The sequence below is a fragment of the Eumetopias jubatus genome, unplaced genomic scaffold (genome assembly GCF_037043125.1).
Source record: "Eumetopias jubatus isolate StellerSeaLion01/CBP00866 unplaced genomic scaffold, mEumJub1_p1.0 scaffold_3, whole genome shotgun sequence".
Classification (NCBI taxonomy): Eukaryota; Metazoa; Chordata; class Mammalia; order Carnivora; family Otariidae; genus Eumetopias; species Eumetopias jubatus.
Genome location: NW_028274809.1, coordinates 115,752,229 through 115,773,971, shown reverse-complemented (window position 1 = coordinate 115,773,971; position 21,743 = coordinate 115,752,229). Strand labels below are relative to the sequence as shown.

The 21,743-nt window shown below is 38.3% G+C and overlaps 1 protein-coding gene across 4 annotated transcripts in view; it reads left to right on the top strand.

The window, feature by feature from the left end:
* The first annotated feature begins 853 nt into the window (after positions 1 to 853).
* ZDHHC20 (zDHHC palmitoyltransferase 20) overlaps positions 854 to 21,743 on the top strand; it is a 70,315-nt gene continuing 49,425 nt past the window's right edge. For 2 of the 4 annotated variants that reach the window (XM_028104958.2, XM_028104950.2), the window contains exon 1: positions 856 to 1,116. In XM_028104958.2, coding sequence (XP_027960759.1) covers positions 999 to 1,116 — 118 coding nt within the window. In that variant the 5' untranslated portion in view covers positions 856 to 998. Of the gene's footprint in view, positions 1,117 to 21,743 lie in introns of all 4 variants that reach the window. The other 2 variants (XM_028104978.2, XM_028104971.2) reach the window with 2 other exon arrangements.

Genomic DNA, 21,743 nt, shown 5'->3' with positions numbered 1-21,743 from the left:
ATTATGATGTCTTCACAGTGATGCTTCTAGGTTGTTATGACTATGGGCATTATTTAGCAAGATTCCCCATTTGTAAATAAGCTCTCGAAATTTCAGTAGTCGTTTGGGGGACAGGGGGAGGGTTGTTGCTCCCCTTCTGGGTTTCAAATCAAACTGACACCACGTGGCTTCCATCCTAAATCACTGACATCTACTAGTTCCATATTCAAAAAATGATAGCGTCCTGGGGTCCGCCAGGCGCCTCCTTCCCCTGGGGAGGAACGCTCAGAAAGGGGTTTTCATCTGTCAGTTCCACCTGAAACATGGAGCAAATTACTTCAAAGTACAGGGGTTCGTAACCTGAGATGCACATCGGAAGCACTGGAGGAGCTTATAACAATATACATTCCTTGCCCGCACGTTGGGTGGAGCACGGTCTGGTCCTGTTTGAAAATGGGCCCCAACTGGTTAGAAGCCGAAGGACCCCAGGAGAGCAAGTTCTGTACGGAGAGGCCAAGGCCCACGAATCAGTCAAAGAATCGTTTCCAGCAGCTGCCTCCTCTCCTCCCCCAACCTCCTCCTCCCACTGGGCCATTCTGCCACGCCCCAAGGGCCGTCCCCAACGGAATCCCCGCCCCCACGCTCGGGCCCGGCCCCCGGAGGCGCGGGCGGAGGCGGGCGGAGGCGGGCGGAGGCGGGCGGAGGCGGGCGGAGGCGGGCGGAGGCGGGCGGAGGCGGGCGGAGGCGGGCGGAGGCGGGCCGGGCGTGGGCGCGGGGAGGGGGGCGAGGGGGGCGGTGGGATGCAGGGCCGGGGCGGGACCTGGCCGGGCGCGGCGAGGGGAGGAGTCGTGAAGGGGACTCCCATCTTCTCTTCGGCGGGCTCTGTCTCGGAGGCGGGGCACCTGGGCTAGGAGCGGCCCGGAGCGCCCGAGTCGCCGCCGCCGCCGCCGCCGCCGCCGCCGGGGGCTTGGCGCTCCGCTCTACAGTGTGGCGCTGGGTGCAGCAGCCGCCAGCGGAACATGGCGCCGTGGACGTTCTGGCGCTGCTGCCAGCGCAGCGTGGGCTGGGTGCCGGTGCTCTTCATCACCTTCGTGGTCGTCTGGTCCTACTACGCGTACGTGGTGGAGCTGTGCGTGTGTGAGTACCAGGCGGGGGCCGGGACCGGGCAGAAGGCCGGGCCTCTGCGCCCCGCGGGCCTGCGCCTGCCCTTGCGGGGCCGCGGGGGTCCGGCCCAGGCCCGGGGGGAAGCAGGCCGCCGCGCTCGTGGCTTTGTCACGGTGGTGCGGTGCGGCGCGGTGCGGCCTTTGGGCGTGCGCGACACTGCGCGCTGAGCCGCACTGCTCCGACCGAGGTCCGGGCAGAGCGAGGCGGTGATAGCGTCCTGGGGGTCTGCGGTCCCCCGCGGGGGGTCTCGTTCTCCTGAGGTGGAATGCTCTGAGACGGGTTTTCCTCGAACGGAAGAGCCGAGCTTCGTAGAAGTTTTGTGTGTATGTGTGTGTGTGTGTGTGTGTTGCATTCTTTGCTTTTGTTAATGTTTTAAAATAAAGAAATCTGTTCCTCCTAGATTGCCTCAACAGCGCGAGAAGAAAAGCGTGTTACCTGAAGAGCTGGCTGGTGGGTGGGGGAAGGCAGGTGGTCTTTTCGTTAGCCATAGAAGACAGATGAGCGCCCGCTTCTGATTTTTGGTGGCACTGACCCATTTTCAAGTTTATTTCTTTTACGTCTGAATCCAGTAACTTATACAAAATGTTATGTTAAGGCCGAAAGAATGAGTGAGATGAGATATAGCTCGATTCTCTTTTTTTCTTCACTATTTATTATGGAGGTGTATATTTTTTTCATCCTCAGATTTTAAGGTATTGTTTTATTTTCGTTACTGCCCGTTCAGTTTCTCACCAGGTTCCCTGGGATAAGAAAGGAGTAACACCGCAGTACACTTCAAGGATTTATGACATTGATTTGAATAGGTGGCCGTTAAGACTGAAGGAAATTGGTTGTGTTCAAAACACTGTTTGAGGGCTCCTTCTGTGTTTGTGATAGTGATTGGTTCCTCTGCCTGAAGTTAATTGTTCATAGGCTTTGAGTGTGCAGCTATTTTAGGGTTATCCTAGCCTTCCGCTTCTGTGTGTGTCTGCTCTTTATACCAGTTCTTCGTGACAACTTAGGACCAAATGGTAAGTGGTGTTTGTAAAAGCAATCCCTTGGTATCCCGGAATGATCTAGTTCTAGTCTCCAGGCCACAGCTCTCTAAAGGACCCTTGTTATATACACTTTAAAAAAAGAGCCACATGAGGTAGATTGATACTAATAGTATGAAATGAAAAGAAGTTGTACCACCCACTCACTTGCAAGTGACACAATCCAGACTTCTCCAGTTGTGGGTGGCTCTGGATTTGTACAACTGTCAAATACTTGGTTAAAACCGAGTTCTGCACATGAAAGAGAATGCTTTGGCTCAGAAAGTTAGAAGTAGGTTTTTAAATGAAAATAACCACCTTCAAGAAAATTATATTGTACCTATAGATATTTAATTTTAAGGAAAACTATTCCTGCAAATAGGCCCAGAATAAATTAGTTGTTGAATACATTTCCACATTATAGTGGAGATAATCTGTTGAATATTATTAAATAATGATGTTTGAATCAATGAAAATTGACTAGATTTAGGTATTTCTTGAAGCTACTTCCAAAAAATGACAGTGATCATAGGATTCTCATCAGTTTATTATGGTACTTGATCTTATTTACTCTGAAGTGGGTATTTATTCCAAAAGTTGTACCAGTCTTATTTAATTCTGTCAGAAGATTATTCCTACCCTATCCTAATTACACAGTGGCTTTGAAGTAAAGCTTCTGAAGGAGCACTGAAAATGTGCATTTATGTTGAAATCGCACACCCTAACCTATAGATGGTTTTTGTCAAAAAAAAAATCAAAAGGTGAAGTTAAACATAAGGAAAGGGAAATGAATATGAATTGGGAAGTGCTGTGTGCTAGTGGGGATGGAGGGGACATTTTATTTTTAAACATTTTATTTATTTATTTGAGAGAGAGAGAAGGAGAGACAGTGAGAGGGTACAAGGGGGGAGGAGAGGGAGAAGTGGGCTCCCTGCAGAGCCAGGAGCCCGATGCGGGGCTCAGTGCGGGGCTCGATCCCAGGACCCTGGGATCATGACCTGAGCCGAAGGCAGACACTTAACAACTGAGCCACCCAGGCGCCCCTGGAAGGGACATTTTATTCGTTCTTTCCTTTAATCCTCAATATCTCCGATCATAGGTATCTTCTACAGATGTAGGAAATAAGACTGAGCAAATAGGTCTTTGGTTAGGTCACACGATTATTGAGTGGCTATTGCACTGTGATCCACATCTTTACACTATACATGTAACTTTTAGTGAGTCACTGGAACTGTAATTGTTCCATGATTGGGGGGGTAGTGGGTGGGGTTAAGTGGTTCCCCTTTTTGGAGGTCATGACTTCAGTTAGGCTTTAGGCCCATCCATTAGAGATCATACCCCAGGATTTCATTAAATTAAAACATTCTGCAACAATTAAGGCCCAAAGCTTGACAATATTTTAAAATATTCAGCAGAAATCGGAGGGGGAGACGAACCATGAGAGACTATGGACTCTGAGAAACAAACCGAGGGTTTTAGAGGCGGGGGGGTTGGGGGCATGAGTTAGCCTGGTGATGGGTATTAAAGAGGGCACGTACTGAATGGAGCACTGGGTGTTACACGCAAACAATGAATCATGGAACACTACATCAAAAACTAATGATGTAATGTATGGTGATTAACATAACAATAAAATAAAAAAAGTAAAATATTCAGCAGTGAAAGGTCTTATAGGGCCTCTACTTAATATTTCTAAGTTATCTGAGGTTAACTAGGGAGAATTTGGGAGATCTGCAGTATCACTGGACTGTATGAATCAGCATAAAACCTCATTCACTTTCATAGTAAAACTGTCTTTTAAACTACTTTTATATACCTATGTTTTCATAACATGGCCCCTCCCACTGGAATATGTCAATATATAATTTTGCTGTAAATTGAGTGAAGTATGAGTTTAAGGTGCTGTTTTAGCATTATTTATAATAGCCAAACTATGGAAGTACCCCAAGTGTCCACTGATTGATGAATGGATAAAGAAGAGGTAGTATAGGGCGCCTGGGTGGCTCAGTTGGTTGAGCATCTGCCTTTGGCTCAGGTCATGATCTAGGGTTCTGGGATTGAGCCCCTCGTTGGCCTCTCTGCTGGGCAGGAAGTCTGCTTCTCCCCCCATGCATTCACCCTCCCTGCCACCCCCACCCCCAGCTTGTGCATGCACACATGTGCACATTCTCTCTCCCTCTCTCAAATAAATAACATCTTAAAAAAAAAAAAAGAGGTGGGGTGTGTGTGTGTGCACGCACAATGGAGTATTATTCAGCCATAAAAAGAATGAAATCTTGCCATTTGCAGCAACATGGATGGAGCCAGAGGGTATAAGAGTATAATGCTAAGTGAAATAAGTCAGAGAAAGACAAATACCATATGATTTCACTCATGTGGAATTTAAGAAGTAAAACAAATGGACAAAGTGGGGGGGCGGGAAAGGAGACAAACCAAAAAACTGACTCTTAATTACAGAGAACAGATAGTTACCAGAGGGGAGGTGGGTAGGAGGATGGGTAAAATAGGTGAAGGGGATTAAGAGTACACTTGCGGGGTGATGGGTATTAAGGAGGGCACATGTTGTGATGAGCATTGGGGGTTATATGCGACTAATGAATCGTTGAACACTACATCAAAAACTAATGTGTTGGCTAACAACATTTAAAAAATTTTTAAAAATAAATATACTTTCAATTCTTAAAAAAAAGTGTATACTTGTCTTGATGAGCACTGAGTAATATGTGGAATTAATTGGATCACTATATTTTACACCTGAAATTAATATAACACCAAATACACAAGTTGAAATAAAAAATATAAAGTGCTGTTTTAATAATTTTTATAGAATTTTCTTAGCTTCTGGTATTTTTTTTTATCAAACTAGATAGGAGAGGATGATTATAATTACATCTTTATTGTGTTTATTTAATGTTCATATAAATGTCCAAAAAGTTAAATAATTTGTCCAAGGTAATACAACTAGTAAATGGCATAATCGTTATTAGAAGTCAAGTAGTTTGGCTCTAGAGCCCATGCTTTTAAAATTAATTACTATGCAAGACTAGTCTACTTGGTTATCCAGGTCTGTACACTCATGGCAGATTTCAGTCTTATCTATGATCTATTTATATAAGGTAATTTTCTCCTAAAAGGTAGCAGCAGAGTGTTCCTAAATAGCTCAGACAATAAAAATGCTGGCCCACAATAGGACATTTGAACAAATAAATTTATAAAAGGCCCTCATTCCTTTTCAGCCTCTATAACTTATATAACTTATGAGCACACACATGCATATAAAATGTGTACTTCTATTACTAGAAGGAGTAATATTGAAGACAAAATTGAGTAAGAAGTAATGAATCTAAGATGGCCATCTCACAGGGGAGAAGTAATGATTAAGTAATTAGTAATATTGGTGCTTGACATTAAATTAAACTGAAATCCTCTTTTGATTTTTCTCCTGAGGTTGATACTTAAACATATGAATTTATGGGTGGATTGACCAACTTTTACGCTTTGGTCAAGATGGTTATTTTCGAGGAAAGTACTAATTCAGGCTCCCAGGGTTTTATCAGGACATCCTGTTCAGGTCATTTAAAATTGTCAATAGTAGATGCGTACCTCTTATTTGACATGTAGAGGATTTTAAAGCCCAAAGAGATTTTAGAGATGATCTAATCCATTTATTTTACTTCTGAGAAAACTGTTGTGTGGAAGAGCTATGTGGTTTGCCCAAGGATGGATATGCCCCTTATTTCTTTTCAGAGAGACATATGTAGAAACGTGACCTCAGACTGTATAGCTAATATTCCTGTGTCTCCTTCATAATTTCTTCAAATTTAGAAAGAGACAAGATAAATAGCTTAAATATCAACATTGAGAACAGTGTCTTGCCAGAGTTAATTCCAGTGTTTTTTATTGGTTTCAAAACAACCAGCTTTTGATTTCATTGATTTTTCTCTATTATTTCATTTTCTTTTTCATTGATTTCTTGTCTGATATGTATTGTTTCTTTCCTTCTTTTACTTTGGATTTAATTTGCTCTTTTTCTAGTTTCTTAATATGGAAACTGAAGTCACTGATTTGAGTCCTTTCTTACGTATTTAGTTCTATAAATTTACTCCTAAATAATGCTTTATTCACTTCCCATCAATGTTGATATGTTGTACTTTCATTTTCATTCAATTAAAATTATTTTCTAAATTCACTTTGGATTTCATCTTTGACCCATGGGTTATTTTAGGAGTATGCTAATTTGCAGTTATTTGAGGATTTTCCAGATACCTTTTTGTTACTGATTTTGAATTTAATTCCATGTGGTCAGATACCTTGCATGACTTGAGTCCTTTAAAATGTACTCAGGCTTGTTTCATGGCCCGAAATGTGGGCTGTAGTGGAAGCATTTCTTGTGCATTTGAGAAAAATGTATTCTGTTGTGTTCAGCAGTGTATTTTGCTGTTTGTTGTTGGGTAAAGTTTTCTATTATGTCATAATGTGCCATAGATGTTAAGGCAAGTTGGTTGACAGTGTTGTTCAAGTTTCCTATGTTCTTGCTGATTTTCTTTTTAAGATTTTATTTATTTATTTATTTATTTATTTATTTATTTATTTATTTATTTGAGAGAGTGACCATGAGCTGGGGGGTGGGTGGGACAGAGAGAGAGGGAGAAGCAGACTCCCCTTGAGCAGGGAGCCCGATGCAGGGCTCAATCCCAGGACTCCAGGATCATGACCTGAGCCAAAGGCAGACACTTAGCCAACTGAGCCACCCAGGCACCCCACTGATTTTCTGTTTGTTCTATCAATTAATTATTAAGAGAGGTATGACTATAATTATGGATTTGTGTCTTTGTCCTTGTAGTTCTGTCAGTTTTTGCTTCCTGCATTTGCAGCTCTGTAATTAGGTACATACAATGTTTAGGATTATAGTGTTCTCTTGATGAATTGACCCTTTGTCATTATGAAATGACTTTCTATCCCTGGTGATATTACTTGCTTTGAAATCTAGTTTGGCAGATATTAACATGTCCACTAATCTTCCTTTTGATTAGTTTTAGCATGGAAGGTCTTTCTCTGTCCTTTTATTTTAACTTGTTTATGTCTTTATATTTAAAATGCACTTCTTGGGCACCTGGGTGGCTCAGTTGGTTAAGCAACTGCCTTTGGCTCAGGTAATGATCCCGGGGTCCTGGGATTGAGTCCCACATCAGGCTTCCCTTGCTCTGCGGGGAGCCTGCTTCTCCCTCTCCCTCTGCCTGCCACTCCGTCTGCTGTGCTCTCTCTCTGTCAAATAAAATCTTAAAAAAAGTAAAATGCATTTCTTGGGGTGCCTGGGTGGCTCAGGTCAATTAAGCATCCAAATCTTGATCTCAGCTCAGGTCTTGATCTCAGGGCTGTGAGTTCAAGCCCTGCATTGGGCTCCAAGCTGGGCGTGGAGCCTACTTAAAAAAAAAAAAAAAAATGCATTTCTCATAAGCAGCCTATAGTTAGGTCTTGCTTTTTAAAGTCAATCTGAAAATCTGTGGCTTTTTTTCCTTTTTTGTTGTTGTTTTTGTTTGTTTATTGAGTTATAGTTGATATATAACATACTAGTTCAAGTGTACAACACAATAAGTTAATATATAAATATTCTTGGTGTAATTAAATAAAATGATCACCACAATAAATCTGGTTAACATCCATTAACCACACATAGTTACATATTTTTTCTTCCCTTGTGTTGAGAACTTCTAAGATTTACTCTCAGCATCCTTCAAATATACAACAGTATTATCAATTATAGCATGATCTCTTTTGATTGGTGTGTTTTGACCACTTACATTTAATGTAATTATTAATATAGTCAGGTTTAAGCCTTACCATTTGCTGTTTTTTTCTTTTAATCTGTCCTATCTATGTTCCCTTTTCCTTCTCCTGCCTTCTTTCGAGTTATTTAATGATTTTTGACTTTTGAGTTATTTTTTATGATTCTATTTTCTCACCTTTGTTGGCTTACTAGTTGTAACTCTGTTATTTTAGTGATTTGTTTTAGGGTTTATAGATTACATCTTTAATTTATTATAATCTACCTTCTAGTGATATACTGCTTCACATTTAGTACCTTATAAAAGCACTCTTCCAATTCTTCCCTCTCAGCCTTACATGCCATTATTATGCATTTTTATATTATAAAACTCACTGTATTGCTATTATTTTGTTTAAACCATTTATTATCTTTTTAAAAGATTTAAATAATATGAAAACAAATCTTATATATTTACCCATGTTGTTACCATTTCTGCTGGTATTTTCTTTTTTTATAGATCCAGATTGCCTTCTCATGTCGTTTCCCTCTCCTGAGGGCTTTCTTTAACATTTATTATAAGGCATGTCAGTTGGTGATGAATTATTTCGGCTTTTGTATGTCTATAAACATTTTTATTTTACCTTTTTTTAAAAAAAACTTTATAACGTATAATTTACATACCATAACATTCACTCATTTGAAATATAAAATGCAATGGTTTTCAGTAAATTTACCAAGTTGTGCTGTTATAAGACCATTCATTTTTAGAACACTGCAGTCACCTTTGTCAGATCCCTCATGCCTAATAATGGTTAATTCCTGTTCCCAGCCCCAGGCAACCTCTAATCTGTGTTCTGTATCTGCATGCCTTTCTTGGACATCTCATGTAAATGGAGTCATACAGTAAGTGGTCTTTTGTGTTTGGTGTCTTTTACATGTTTTTGAGGTTTCTCTGTGTTGTAGCATGCATTGGTATTTCTCCCCTTATTCTCTACTTCATGTCTAATTTGTATTTTTCTGTTTTTAAAATATATTTACAGCTTTATTTAAGAATATTATTTCTTGTAAGCCTCCACAAATCATTTGTGCATTGAATTAGAATATAAATAAAAAATATATACTATTATATCACATTTAAGTATTTGAAAAATCCTGCTTACAAGATTTCAGTGTGTATGGGTCTTGCTCATCTTTGCATCTACTAGAGAGTCTAATTACTAATAAACATTCAATTAATATGTTTTGGATTGAATAGAATCATAGTCATAAACTCACTTGAATCATGTTTGAATATATCAGAACAAACATCCACAATAACAATATTAATTAAATTATGATTACCATACATATATTTCAGTAGTCTTCAGGGTTAAAGCCTGGATGATCTTGCTTATTGGTTATGGAGTCTTTGTTTTGGATAATGAAACAATGATTCTTTGAAATTATACTGATATTATTTAGAAAAAAAACTAGCTCCCTATATCTCATCCCCAGTGGTTGACATAATTATAGGAAAAGTTAAGATGTGAATTAGGATATTTTTAAAAATCTTATTGGGGCGCCTGGGTGGCTCAGTCATTAAGCATCTGCCTTCAGCTCAGGTCATGATCTCAGGGTCCTGGGATCGAGCCCCGCATCGGGCTCCCTGCTCGGCGGGAGGCCTGCTTCTCCCTCTCCCACTCCCACTCCCCCTGCTTGTAGTCCCTCTCTGACTGTGTCTCTCTCTGTCAAATAAATAAAATCTTTAAATAAAAAAGAAATAAATAAAAACCTTATTTTGTTATTTCCTATCCGCTTTCAGATGCTGGAGTATAGTAATTTTCTATATAACTTGCCTTTGAAAGCTATAGTGCCCTGTGAACCTTTTTATTTGCATTCTGTAATTATCCCAGTCTTCTTTCCGTCTTTTTTTTTCTTTTTCTAAAGAACAGATTTTTTTCTTTTGACTGCTAGTGAATTAATTTGTTCTTATGTTATTTTCTGTTGATACCAGAAAGCAAACTGGTCTGAGAGAGCTCTATAAATACATATCCAAAAAACCCGACCCAAATGAACAAAAAGAGCTTTTATATTTTCTTCCATATTAACTGAACCTTCTTTGGGTCGTCCCTGTTTCTGATAAGACAAGATACATGAAGGAAAAGGTGCCGGACAACTTAGAAACCATGGCAGACTATTTGGAAGAAGACCGTTATGCCCTAGTGATACAAATAAAACTTTCCTTCCCCCCTGGCCTCTTCTAGTTTGTGGCAAAGATATAGCATGCTAAACTCCAGACTAACCATCTACTTGATATCTCTACTTGGATATCTAATAGGCCTCTCAGACTTACCACATCTAAAACAAAAGCTCCTGAGTTATTTCTCTCCCCCCACCCCGCCCCAACTCCTCCTCCCCTAGTTCAGTAAATGAGTTTCATCCTTCCAGTTTCTTGGTTGAAAATCTTCCCATATCCAATTAATTAAGAAATCCTGGCATTAAATCCAGCTGCTTACCACCACCATGGAACTATATTCATTCAAGCCACTATAATCTCTGTCTTGTGGAGCAGATTGAATAACATGACCACAATAATTTGTACCTCCTCCCATCAAGACAGGGAGTCTTTTTGCCCACCCAGTGAATCTGGGTTGGCCTTGTACTTGCTTTGATCAGTAGAATGTGGTAGAAGTGATATGTGAGATCTAGAGCCTAGGCCTCAAAATAGCATGGATCTTCTGCCTTGACTCTTTTGAAACTAGCTGCCATGTAAGGGAGTCCAGGCTAGACTGTATGGAGAGAGAGGCGCAGCCAAGATGAGCTAAGTGCCAAAGCCCCTGATGTATGAATGAGGGCATCTTATAGTCTCCTGCCCCAGTTGAGCTGCCAGTTGACTATAACTGGTAGAAAAGCAGTCCGGCTGATCATAGCCTGAACTGCTGACCCACACAATTACAGGAAATAATACTTGGTGGTTGTTGAAGTCACTAAGTTGTGGGTGGTTATCACATTATCTATATCATTGTAGTACTATACTCTTATATTTTGTCTCTCCCTCCTCACTCCACCCCCATCCTCACCCTGTACTTTGTCCATTCTCCACAGAGCAGCCAGAATAGTCCCTTTAAAGTCAATACCAGATTGGTCACTCCTCTTCTGAAAACCTTGGCTGGTTCCTCTCTTGTTCAGTGGAACACCTAAAGTGCTTACCATGGCCTCCTCCCCTCATTACTTCTCTGACATAATTTCCTCTCTGCTCTTCCTTTGTTTCTACAGCTGTCACACTGGCCTCCTGGCTGTACTTTAATACTTGTTGAATGATCTTCATAAATCATTTAACCTCTCTGAACTTGTTCCTATGCTATAAAATGGAACTTACAAAATAACGTAAAGTTATTAGCAGAGTAGGCTTTCAGATATTACTGGAGATGGGGAGAAGATTTAAGTAGCCACTAGCATATTTTTTCTTGCCTTCCTTTTTTTGTCCTTTTTTGGTAGTTTTCTTTGTTTCTTTATTTTTAATTCTAGTTTTTTTTTTAAAGATTTTTATTTATTTATTTGATAGAGACACAGCGAGAGAGGGAACACAAGCAGGGGGAGTGGGAGAGGGAGAAGCAGGCTTCCTGCGGAGCAGGGAGCCTGATGTGGGGCCCAGGACCCCGGGATCATGACCTGAGCCAAAGGCAGATGCTTAATGACTGAGCCACCCAGGTGCCCCTCTTAGTTTGTTTTTTAACCTCCTCTCCCCATCTTTAGTGAGTGAAAGCATATTCTCACAGTCTTTTTTTCAGTATTCTCTTCTTATTGGCTGTATTTGAAGATCATATTGCAAAAGCATGTACCCGTTTTGTATGAGCTGCTGGTTGTGTCCAGAGTATGTGTGTGGGAGAATATGTTGTTTAAGGGAGGGAGGCTTTCACATAATGTGGGACTTTAAGAAGATTAATACCTGACACTATTCTTATAAGCAAATAAGCTACACAGATTTAGGTATTGCTGAAATATGCAGCGTATCTTCTTAAGCAGATGGGCACCTACACTTAACTGAAATAGTAGGTCACAAATAATGGTTATGGTTTTATGGGGAATAGATTTCTCTAAAATAGAGATCCATATTCCTTGATGATAAAGATTGTTTAAAATTGTTTTTAAAACATTTCTCTTCTATGTGTTTTCTCACTCTTTCCAATGTTTCATTATACTTATTAATGTGGACTTTGGCCCACCCAGTTGGAATCATAGGAGTAGTTTTTATTAACATACTAAGTGAACAACATATAAAAATAAATATGAACTTATTAAATGTGAAGTCTTCAAGGAAGCTTTTTAAACTAATTGCATGAAAAGGATTCATCAGCACCTGATGGAAATAATAACACCAAAATGTTATTGTGTATGTTGATTGCATATATCACTAGTGTGAATTTATACTGGTTTTCTTCTTCTTGTGTGGTTCTTATTTTTCTGTGGATAACTGGTATACTTTTTACAAATATTTAAAAAGGAGAAGTGGGGGGTCGTGGCTATGGCAAATACCATGTACACATATGCAGTAGCTTTCTAACGGTATATTGTGTTCCCCCAAAATGCCAGCATGAATCTTTTAAAATCCAAGGCAAGTTTATTACTCCTCTGTTCAGCACCCTCCAATGGCTTTCCTCTTTGCTCATAATGAAATCCAAAGTTCTTTCTCTAGTCTCTAAGGCCCTAAATGCTCTGATCTGCCACTAATTTTGACTCATCTCTTCCTTTGCCAACTCTGCTTCAGCCAAACAGGCCTCCTTACTTTTCATCTATCAGGCCATGCATGGTCCCACTTGAGGACCTTTGTACTTCCTTCTCTTTCTGTTTGGGATGATTTCCCCCCAGATTCCACATGGCTAGTTCTCTCCATTTAGATTTCTTTTAAAATACTCAACTATCAGGGAGGCTTTTCTGACTACGCCATGTAAAATAAGTACTTCCTCTTTCACTTTCTCCCTACCTTGCTTTGTGCTTACAGTATTCTAGGTGCTGTATTTGGCACTAGGAATACAAAAATGTATAAATGTCCATGGTCAAATGCATTTAGACTTCATATAGTAGCCCTTATCTTTAATATTATAATGCTCATTTGCATATTATGTTTTATTTTTAAATTCCAGTGTAACTAACATATAGTGTTATATTAGTTTCGGGTGTACGATATAGTGATTCAGCAGTTCCATTGCTCATCAAGATAAGTGTACTCTTAATCCCCTTTGCCAATTTCACCCATCCCTCCCACTCACCTCACCTCTGGTAACCATCAGTTTGTTCTCTGTAGTTAAGAGCCAGTTTTTTGGTTTGTGTCTCCCCCCGACTTTGTTCATTTGTTTTGTTTCTTAAATTCCACATGTGAGTGAAGCCATATGGTATTTGTCTTTCTCTGACTGGCTTATTTCACTTAGCATTATACTCTCTAGATCCATTCTTGTTGCAAATGGCAAGATTTCATTCTTCTTTATTGCTGAATAATATTCTCTTGTAAATATTTATCACATCTTCTTTATCCATTCATCTCTTGACACTTGGGCTGCTTCTATACTTCGGCTATTGTAAATAATGCTGCAGTAAACATAGGAGTGCATATATCCCTTCAAATTAGTGTTTTCATGTTCTTTGAGTAAATACCCAGCAATGTGATTCCTGGATCATAGAGTAGTTCTATTTTTAATTTTTTGAGGAACCTCCATAGTGTCTTCCATGGTGACTGCACCAGTTTGCATTCCCACCAACAGTGCACAAAGGTTCCTTTTTCTCCACATCCTCACCAACACTTGTTGTTTCTTATTTTATTTTAGCCACTCTGACAGGTGCAAGGTGATATCTCATTGTGGTTTTGATTTGCATTTCCTTGATGATGAATGATGTTGAGCATATTTTCATGTGTCTGTTGGCCATCTGTATGTCTTCTTTGGAGAAATGTCTGTTTGTGTCTTCCCATTTTTAATTGCATTTTTTGTTTTTTTTTTTTTTTGGTGTTGTATAAGTTCTTTATATATTTTGGATACTAACTTGTTATTAGATATGTCATTTGCAAACATCTCCTCCCGTTCAGTAGGTTATCTTTTAGTTTTGTTGGTTGTTTCCTTTGCTGTGCAGAAGCTTTTTATTTTGATGAAGTCCAGTAGTTTATTTTTGCTTTTGTTTCCCTTGCCTCACGAGACATATCTAGTAAGAAGTTGCTATGGCCAATGTCAAAGAGGTTTACTGCCTGTGCTCTTTTCTAGGATTTCTATGGTTTCAGGTCTCAATATTTATGTCTTTAATCCAGTTTGAGTTTATTTCTGTGTATGGTGAAAGTAAGTGGTCCAGTTTCATTCTTTTGTATGTGGCTGTCCAGTTTTTCCAACACCATTTGTTGAATAGACTATTTCTCGTTGGATATTCTGTGCTGCTTTGTTGAAAATTAATTGGCCATAGAATTATGAATTTATTTCTGGGATCTCTATTCGTTTCCATTGATCTATGTGTCTATTTTTATGCCAGTACTATCCTGTTTTGATCACTGCGGCTTTATAATGTAACTTGAAGTCTGGAATTGTGGTAATTCCAGACTTCAGTTTTGTTTTTCTTTTTCAAGATTGTTTTGGCTATTTGGGATCTTTGTGGTTCCATACAAATTTTAGGATTGTTTGTTCTAGTTGTGTGAAAAATGCCCTTGGTGTTTTGATAGGGATTGCATTAAATATGTAGATTGCTTTAGGTAATAAAGACATCTTAACAATATTTGTTCTTTTGACCCATGAGCATGGTATGTCTTTCCATTTCTCTGTGTTGTCTTCAATTTCTCTCATCAGTTTTATAGTTTTCAGAGTACAAGTCTATCACCTCTTTGGTTAAGTTTATTCCTAAGTATTTTATGCATATTACAAATTTTAAGAAGCCCTGCTATAATTATCTAAATCTGTTTAACCCAGTATTTTTCTAACTTTTTTTGCCATAATTTTTTTTTTCATGAAACACCTACTTAAATCCTTTTAGACTTAGACAGTTGTTGATCTTGGGGAACAAAGCTCCGAATAGTGGTGTTGGGGGGAATGGGGAGCAGATCAGTACTGAAGGGACTGTGCCTCTGAAAAAAGTGGTATTACCAGTAGATATGAGGGGTAATAGCTAATTTCTTCTACTTACCTTTTGTTACTAAATTCATTATTTAGGAAGAAAAATCATTATTTCTATAGAGGACAAGAACGTACTTGAAAAATCCCAACATCTATGCCTAATTTTTAAAAAGGCTAAATAAAATTGGAATAAGTGGTTTTTGAACAAAATTGCACACACACAAAATACTTGATCAGTTTCCACTAAAACCAGAAACAAAAGATGCTTATTACCATGGCTGTTGCTGTGTAGCATTGTACTGTATTAACAAAATCAATTACCGTATTCAATCAAGAGAAAATAATTAGAAGCATAAGAAGGAAAGGAAGGGGGAAAGCTATTTCTGTGTATAGATGATGTGATAGTGTATGTTGAAAAGCCAAGAGGATCAATACAACAGCATACCCAAACAAAAAGAATTGAGTAAAATTACCAAACAAAAACCAGGTTACAAAATTAGCAAACAAAAACCAATACTTTCTGTATATACATAATAATTTGTTTGAAAACATGGTGGAAGAAAAGTCTCTGTTTCCACTAACATCAAAAAGATAAAATACTTAAGAATAAACTTAAGAAATATGCCAGATCTGGAAGAGGAAAACATTCTTGAAAAACAAAAACGTAGGCTTGAACAAGTGGAAAGACATTGCATATTTCATGTTCATGGATAGAATAACTCAACATTAGAAAGATTTCTGTTCTCCCCAAGTTAATGTGTAAATGAATTCTATTCCCAGTAAGTTTTCTTTTTTCTGGCACTAGACAAGTTGATCCTAAAAGTCATGGGGAAAAATAAACAGAAAAGAATCAGGAAACCTCTGAAAAAGAAGAGTTAAAAAGGGGGCAAACCCTACTCTACCACGTTTTAAACCACAAAGCCTGTATAATTAAAACTGTTGGGGTAGGGGGCTTATGAGAACTCTCTACTTCCTGTTCAGTTTTGCTCCAAACCTAAAACTGCTCTAAAAAATAAAGTCTTTTATAAGAACAATTGTATGTTGTGGTATATGGACAGACATATGGCCAATGGAACAGAACAGAATGTCCAGAAATAGTAACTATAGAAATTTAGAACGTGATAAAAGTAGCATCTCAAATCTCAGAGGAACAGATGGGACAACTGAATAGATACTTGGTGAGAGGTAAAATCAGGTCCATACCTCATACGATATTCCAAGATAAAATTCCAAGATTCCAAACTGATAAAATCTTATTTTTTCTTATATTTTAAACTTTTAATTTTAAAATAATTTCAGACTTGTGAAAAGTAGTACAAAGAATTTTCTTATACCCTTCACCCTGATTCCCTAAATGTTATTATTTGCTACACGTTCTTTGTTATTCATTCTCTGAAACAGAGAATGAATTGCAGATATAATGTCCCTTTACCAATAAATACCTCAGTAATATTTCCCGAGAACAAGAATGTCTGTCGATTCAAGCTTCTATAACAGAATACCACAGACCAGGTGGCTTATAAGCACCAGAAATTTCTTTCTTCTCATCCTGGAATCTGGAAGTCCCACATGAGGGCAGCAGCATATTTGTTGTGTGGCACGGGCCTACTCCTAGTTCCTAGATGGCCATCTGCTCACTGAGTCATCACATGGCAGAAGGGACTTGGGAGCTCTCTGAGGTCTCCTAAAAGGGCACTAATCCCATTCATGAAGGCTTCACCTTCATGATCTAATCACCACCCAAGGGCCCCGTCTTCAATACCATCACAGTGGGCATTAGGATTTAACACAGGAATTTGTGGGGGGTAGCACAAACATTCAGTCTAAAACAAAGAACATTTTCTTATATAATCAGAGTACAATTATCAAAATCAGGAAATTAGCATTGATAAAATACTGAATAAGGCTTATAGATTACAGTAGCATTTTATCAATGCTTTTGGAAGAACTATTAGTTGCCCCACTAATCCCTTCTGCTCCACAGTCCAGCCTATGCTCACACACTGCAGTTAGTTATCATGCTCTTTAGTGTCCTTTAATCTGGAAGAGTTCCTTAGTGTTGCCTTCTCTTTCATGACCATAACAATTTTGAAGAGTACAGGCTTCTTTTGTAGAATGTCCCTCAAATTAGTTTCGTCTGATGTTTCCTTGTGATTAGATTCTCAAAGTAACATTTTTAGCAAGAATACCACAAAAGTAATGTTCCATCATTGAATGTACCATTTCTAGGACTGTTAACTTTAGTCACCACTTCAGGTGGTATCTGTCAAGTTTCTCCATTCTGTAAGGGTAAAGTTTTTCTTTGTAATTAATAAGTATTTTGGTAGACTCAGATGCACCACACAGATCCTTTGAGGAAGGACTTTGCTGCTCAGTTGTGAAAGGTGTGGTCTGCGGACAGCTTCTAGCTGTTAGCTCTTTCTTGACTAACTTCACCCAAGGTCACACCCTTCCTGTGCCAGCCTGCATTCAGTGCCTGAGTGAGAAGGGGCCTGGCTGCTTTAGAGCTCTCTGCTAGTTGGCCAAGATTTTGATAAGCCTGCACTGCAGTTAGATTTCTCCTTAGAACATAGCCTGTACCCCAAACTCTCTCTCAGCATCTGATTCCAGAGAACACAACCTGAGACAAGTATCTTTGTGGGGAAATACCTCGAGACTCTGTAAATCTGTTCCTGATTATTTGCATTACTCTTTTTAGCATCTGTTGAGGATTCTTGCTTGAAACGGTTATTATTATGTTGGTTGCCAAATGGTGATTTTTCTAATTCTATGATTTCGTCTACATTTTCTAGTTAGAATTCTGTAAGAAAGAGCTTTCCCTCCTCCCCAGTTAATTCATTTACATCTGCACGCTGTCGTGGATTCTTTTTTTATGGATTATGATCTATCATTTATTTTATTGCTCAAATTGTCCCAGATTTGGCCAGTAGGTACTTCAATTCGGTTTCTCTATCCTTTTGACATGTCCCCATCATTTGTTCCTTCCTTACTTTCTGGTACCACAAGATTTCTCAGGCTTATCTGACACTTTTCCCATGCTGGAATCTGCCATTTCAAAATGGACCACATTTGAATGTAAAAAATAAAAGCATTCAAATACTAGAAAGAAACATGGGTGGATGATCTTATAACCAGGGAGTGAGGAAAGCCCAACAGAAAAAAATGGATAAGTGTCATAAACAGTTCACAACAACAGCAAAAAAGAATGGCTCGTAAAACACATGAAAATATACTTATTCTCTTGTATAAGAAAATGCAAAGTAAAATTACCCTGTGATACAAAATGTTTGGAAACACTTTATTGGGTACACGATGGAGAAACAGGCAGTCTGATGCAATGCCTGTAGGAGTATAAAATGGTACAACTTCTATAAACAAGGGATTTGGGAAAACCAGGCAGATTAACTTTTGGTCCAGTAATTTCAAATTAGGAATCTACACTGAGAGTAAACTTCCACAAATAAACAACACATGCATAAGGTTATTCATTGCCACATTGTTTGTAGCAGTAGAGATTGGAGACAACCCAAATGTCTATCAATAGAGGCCTGATTATATAACTGGAACACCCACACAATGGAGTACTGTTGCAGTGCTTTAAAACACAATGATTGTCTCTATGTACTGATGTGCAGTGATTTCTAGGGTGTGGTAAGAAAAGCAAGGTGCGGAATAGGTATATAAAGGAAGAAATTAGAAATATTTAATTTAATACATTTATTTACTTCTCAGAAAGAAATAGGATAAAGCAAACTAATAAAAATGATTGGGGTGAGAAGATAAGAAAGGAAAGCCAGGCCTTTCTGAGTATGTTTTTATATAGTTTTAACTTTTAAACCATTTATATTTTTTACATATCCAAAAAAATTAAACAGGAGGAAAAGCAAATTGTAAAATTTGGAATCATGAAACAAATGAACTTAATTTTATGTGAAGTTGGTACCATACACAGAGGAAAGAATGATTTCAAGTGGCTTTTGAATATCATACTCCTTAGTGGGATACAGTTTAAAGCCAAAACGAAACAATTTTAAAACTGCAAAGAAAACTTAAACTAGTATGTAGTGTTTAAACTCTTTTAGATATACTTTAGGATGAACTGAATCAGTAAATCAATTAGGAGCTAAGATTTTCATAGTATATAAACATAAAAAGATACAAATATAATGCCTAAGAAATTAAGGAGAAACTTTGTAATGTTCTATTTGAATTGGAAGTATCAATGTGAATATAATTAGGTATATAATACTACTTCTGTCATCCCAAAGGGCCTTAAAAGCAGTGAAACTCCGGTAGCTATGAGCACCCCTGGTATTCAAAGGTTGGTTTCTAAATATCATTAAAAGGAATCAGATGCAGGGCACCTGGTTGGCTCAGCCCATAGAGTATGTGACTTGATTTTGGGGTCATGAGTTCAAGCCCCACACTGGGGGTAGAGCCTACTTAAAACAAACAAACAAACAAACAAACAAAACCAATGCCCCTTGGAGAAATGGCTAATTTCAGGGCTGGAGGTGGGAAAAAATATAAAGTGAGCCTGGGATATCTTGTGCTAGACAGCAAGGAAGTGCTCCAAGACTAATGGGGATGATTCAAGAGGATACAGGAGTCAGTTGGAAGAGCAGTGGCCGAAGATGAGACAATTTGAACATAAGAAAGAATGAGTGTAGTTGATAATGGCACATTAGATAAAGAAAAATCCATGTTTCCCTATTGATATTCAAAACAAGAACATTAAAATTTATTTGCTAACAGTGGAGTTGAATGTCATACCAGCATCCTATTCTGAAAATGGGTAATTAAAGGGAAATAATTAAGTTTTTGTGCTGCCTTTTTAGGAAGCTCTAGTTCATCCCCAGTTGAAAGCTCTTTACAGAAGAATGCCAGCTTGAAACTATGGAAATAAATAATAGAGGGTTTTTCATGGTGATTTTCAAATTCTACAAAATAATTGATTTAGGCAGATTATCGGTGGATGCTAACACCATTGGGTGAAAAGTTTTGGGGGAAGAAGATATTCACATACTGCTAACATTTTAGCCCACAAAAACCTCCATGATTGTTAAAGTGGGAAATGTACTTTTACAAAGGAGAGACCTGGTGGTCACCACCATGTTAAGTGACCCAAACATAGCATCACTGATAGTGACAAACCTAAGTAATGTACCTGATGTGCTGAACACAGTACCCAGAATACTTCATACCTGAGTGTTCTTGTCCCTTCTCCCCCTCCCACCCTCAGATTACATTCACACCTTCAGACTTGGAGTGGAATATTAGGAAGCGGAGTTTGGGGTAGGGGTCGGAGGATGAAATCAGCCACCAAAAAGAAACAGACAAATCCAGAATGTAGTACATTTCACAAGACATCTGGCCTGTTCTTTTCAAAAAGTGACTGTCATATGAGATTCTAGGAAGGTGATGGTAATGGTGCATTATTTTTGAGTCTCCCCAAATTACTGCATAAAAATGTTCAACAACTTGAATATCTACAACAAAACCAGTTTGCTAGAGAATGGGAATGAGTTTTAGACAACCGGAATGACTACTGGATATTAACTCTGATATGAACATTAAATATGTATTTATTACCTTATTACCTATGAGCAAAAGTAATAAGGAAGAGAGGCTATAGTTTGTAATGGATATATGATCTAACAGAGTAGATATAGTACAGCTATTAGAAAATGGACAACAGTGTAAAAAACTAATATTTTCAGTAATCATATTGGTCTCATTATCGAGGCTGTTGGGTGGGCAATATGGGATAAAGAAAATGAATAAAATCTGTTACATTTATATACACCAGTAATGAAGCAGTAAAAACAAAACAAAAAAAATGAATGTGACATTCTAATTCTTCATCCTTTCTGTCCTTGAGAACCAGGATTCTCAGTGGTTAAAAAAAGAAAAAAAGGAGATACAATTAAAAGATGAATGATAAAAACTTTACAAACTTGAATTTGAATTATTAGGATGAACTCATAAGGTGTTTTATCTTTAAAAAAAAGTATGTGTATGGACATACATAGATAGTAATGGAGGTAAAACTGTTTATTAACAGACAAATCATTTATGTAGAAAATCCCAAAGAATATATAAAAACACTACTAAAAACTAGTAAGTCAATTTATTAGCAAGTTCACAGGATACAGGATCAATAAAACTGGGTTATATTTCTACCAAGAATTACAAATTGAAATTTTTAAAACACTATAATCACATGAAAAACATGAAATACGGGGTGCCTGGGTGGCTCAGTTAAGCATCTGCCTTCGGCTCAGGTTATGGGTTATGATCCCAGGGTTCTGGGATCGAGCCCTGCATCAGGTTCCCTGCCCAGTAGGGAGTCTGCTTCTCCCTCTTCCTCTGCCCCTCCCTCTGCTTGTGTTCTCTCTCTCGCTGTCTCTCTCTCTCTGTCAAATAAATAAATAAAATCTTAAAAAAAATTAAATACTTTAGGATAAATCTAACAAAAGACCTACAAGTTTTAGTGTGTTGATGAGATAAAATCTAAAGTGAAGAGATACACACTGTGTTCATAGAATGGAAGGCTGATTATTGTTAAGATGTCAGTTCTTTCCATACTGATCTAGGGAGTCAACACAATGCCAAACAGAATCCCGGCAGGCATTTTTTTTTTTTTTTTTAAGAAATCAGTAAGATAAGCTTAGGATTTATATGGAAATGTAAAGGACCTAAAATAGCCAAAACACTTTTGAAAAAGAACAAGTTGGAGGACTCACACTATCTTGT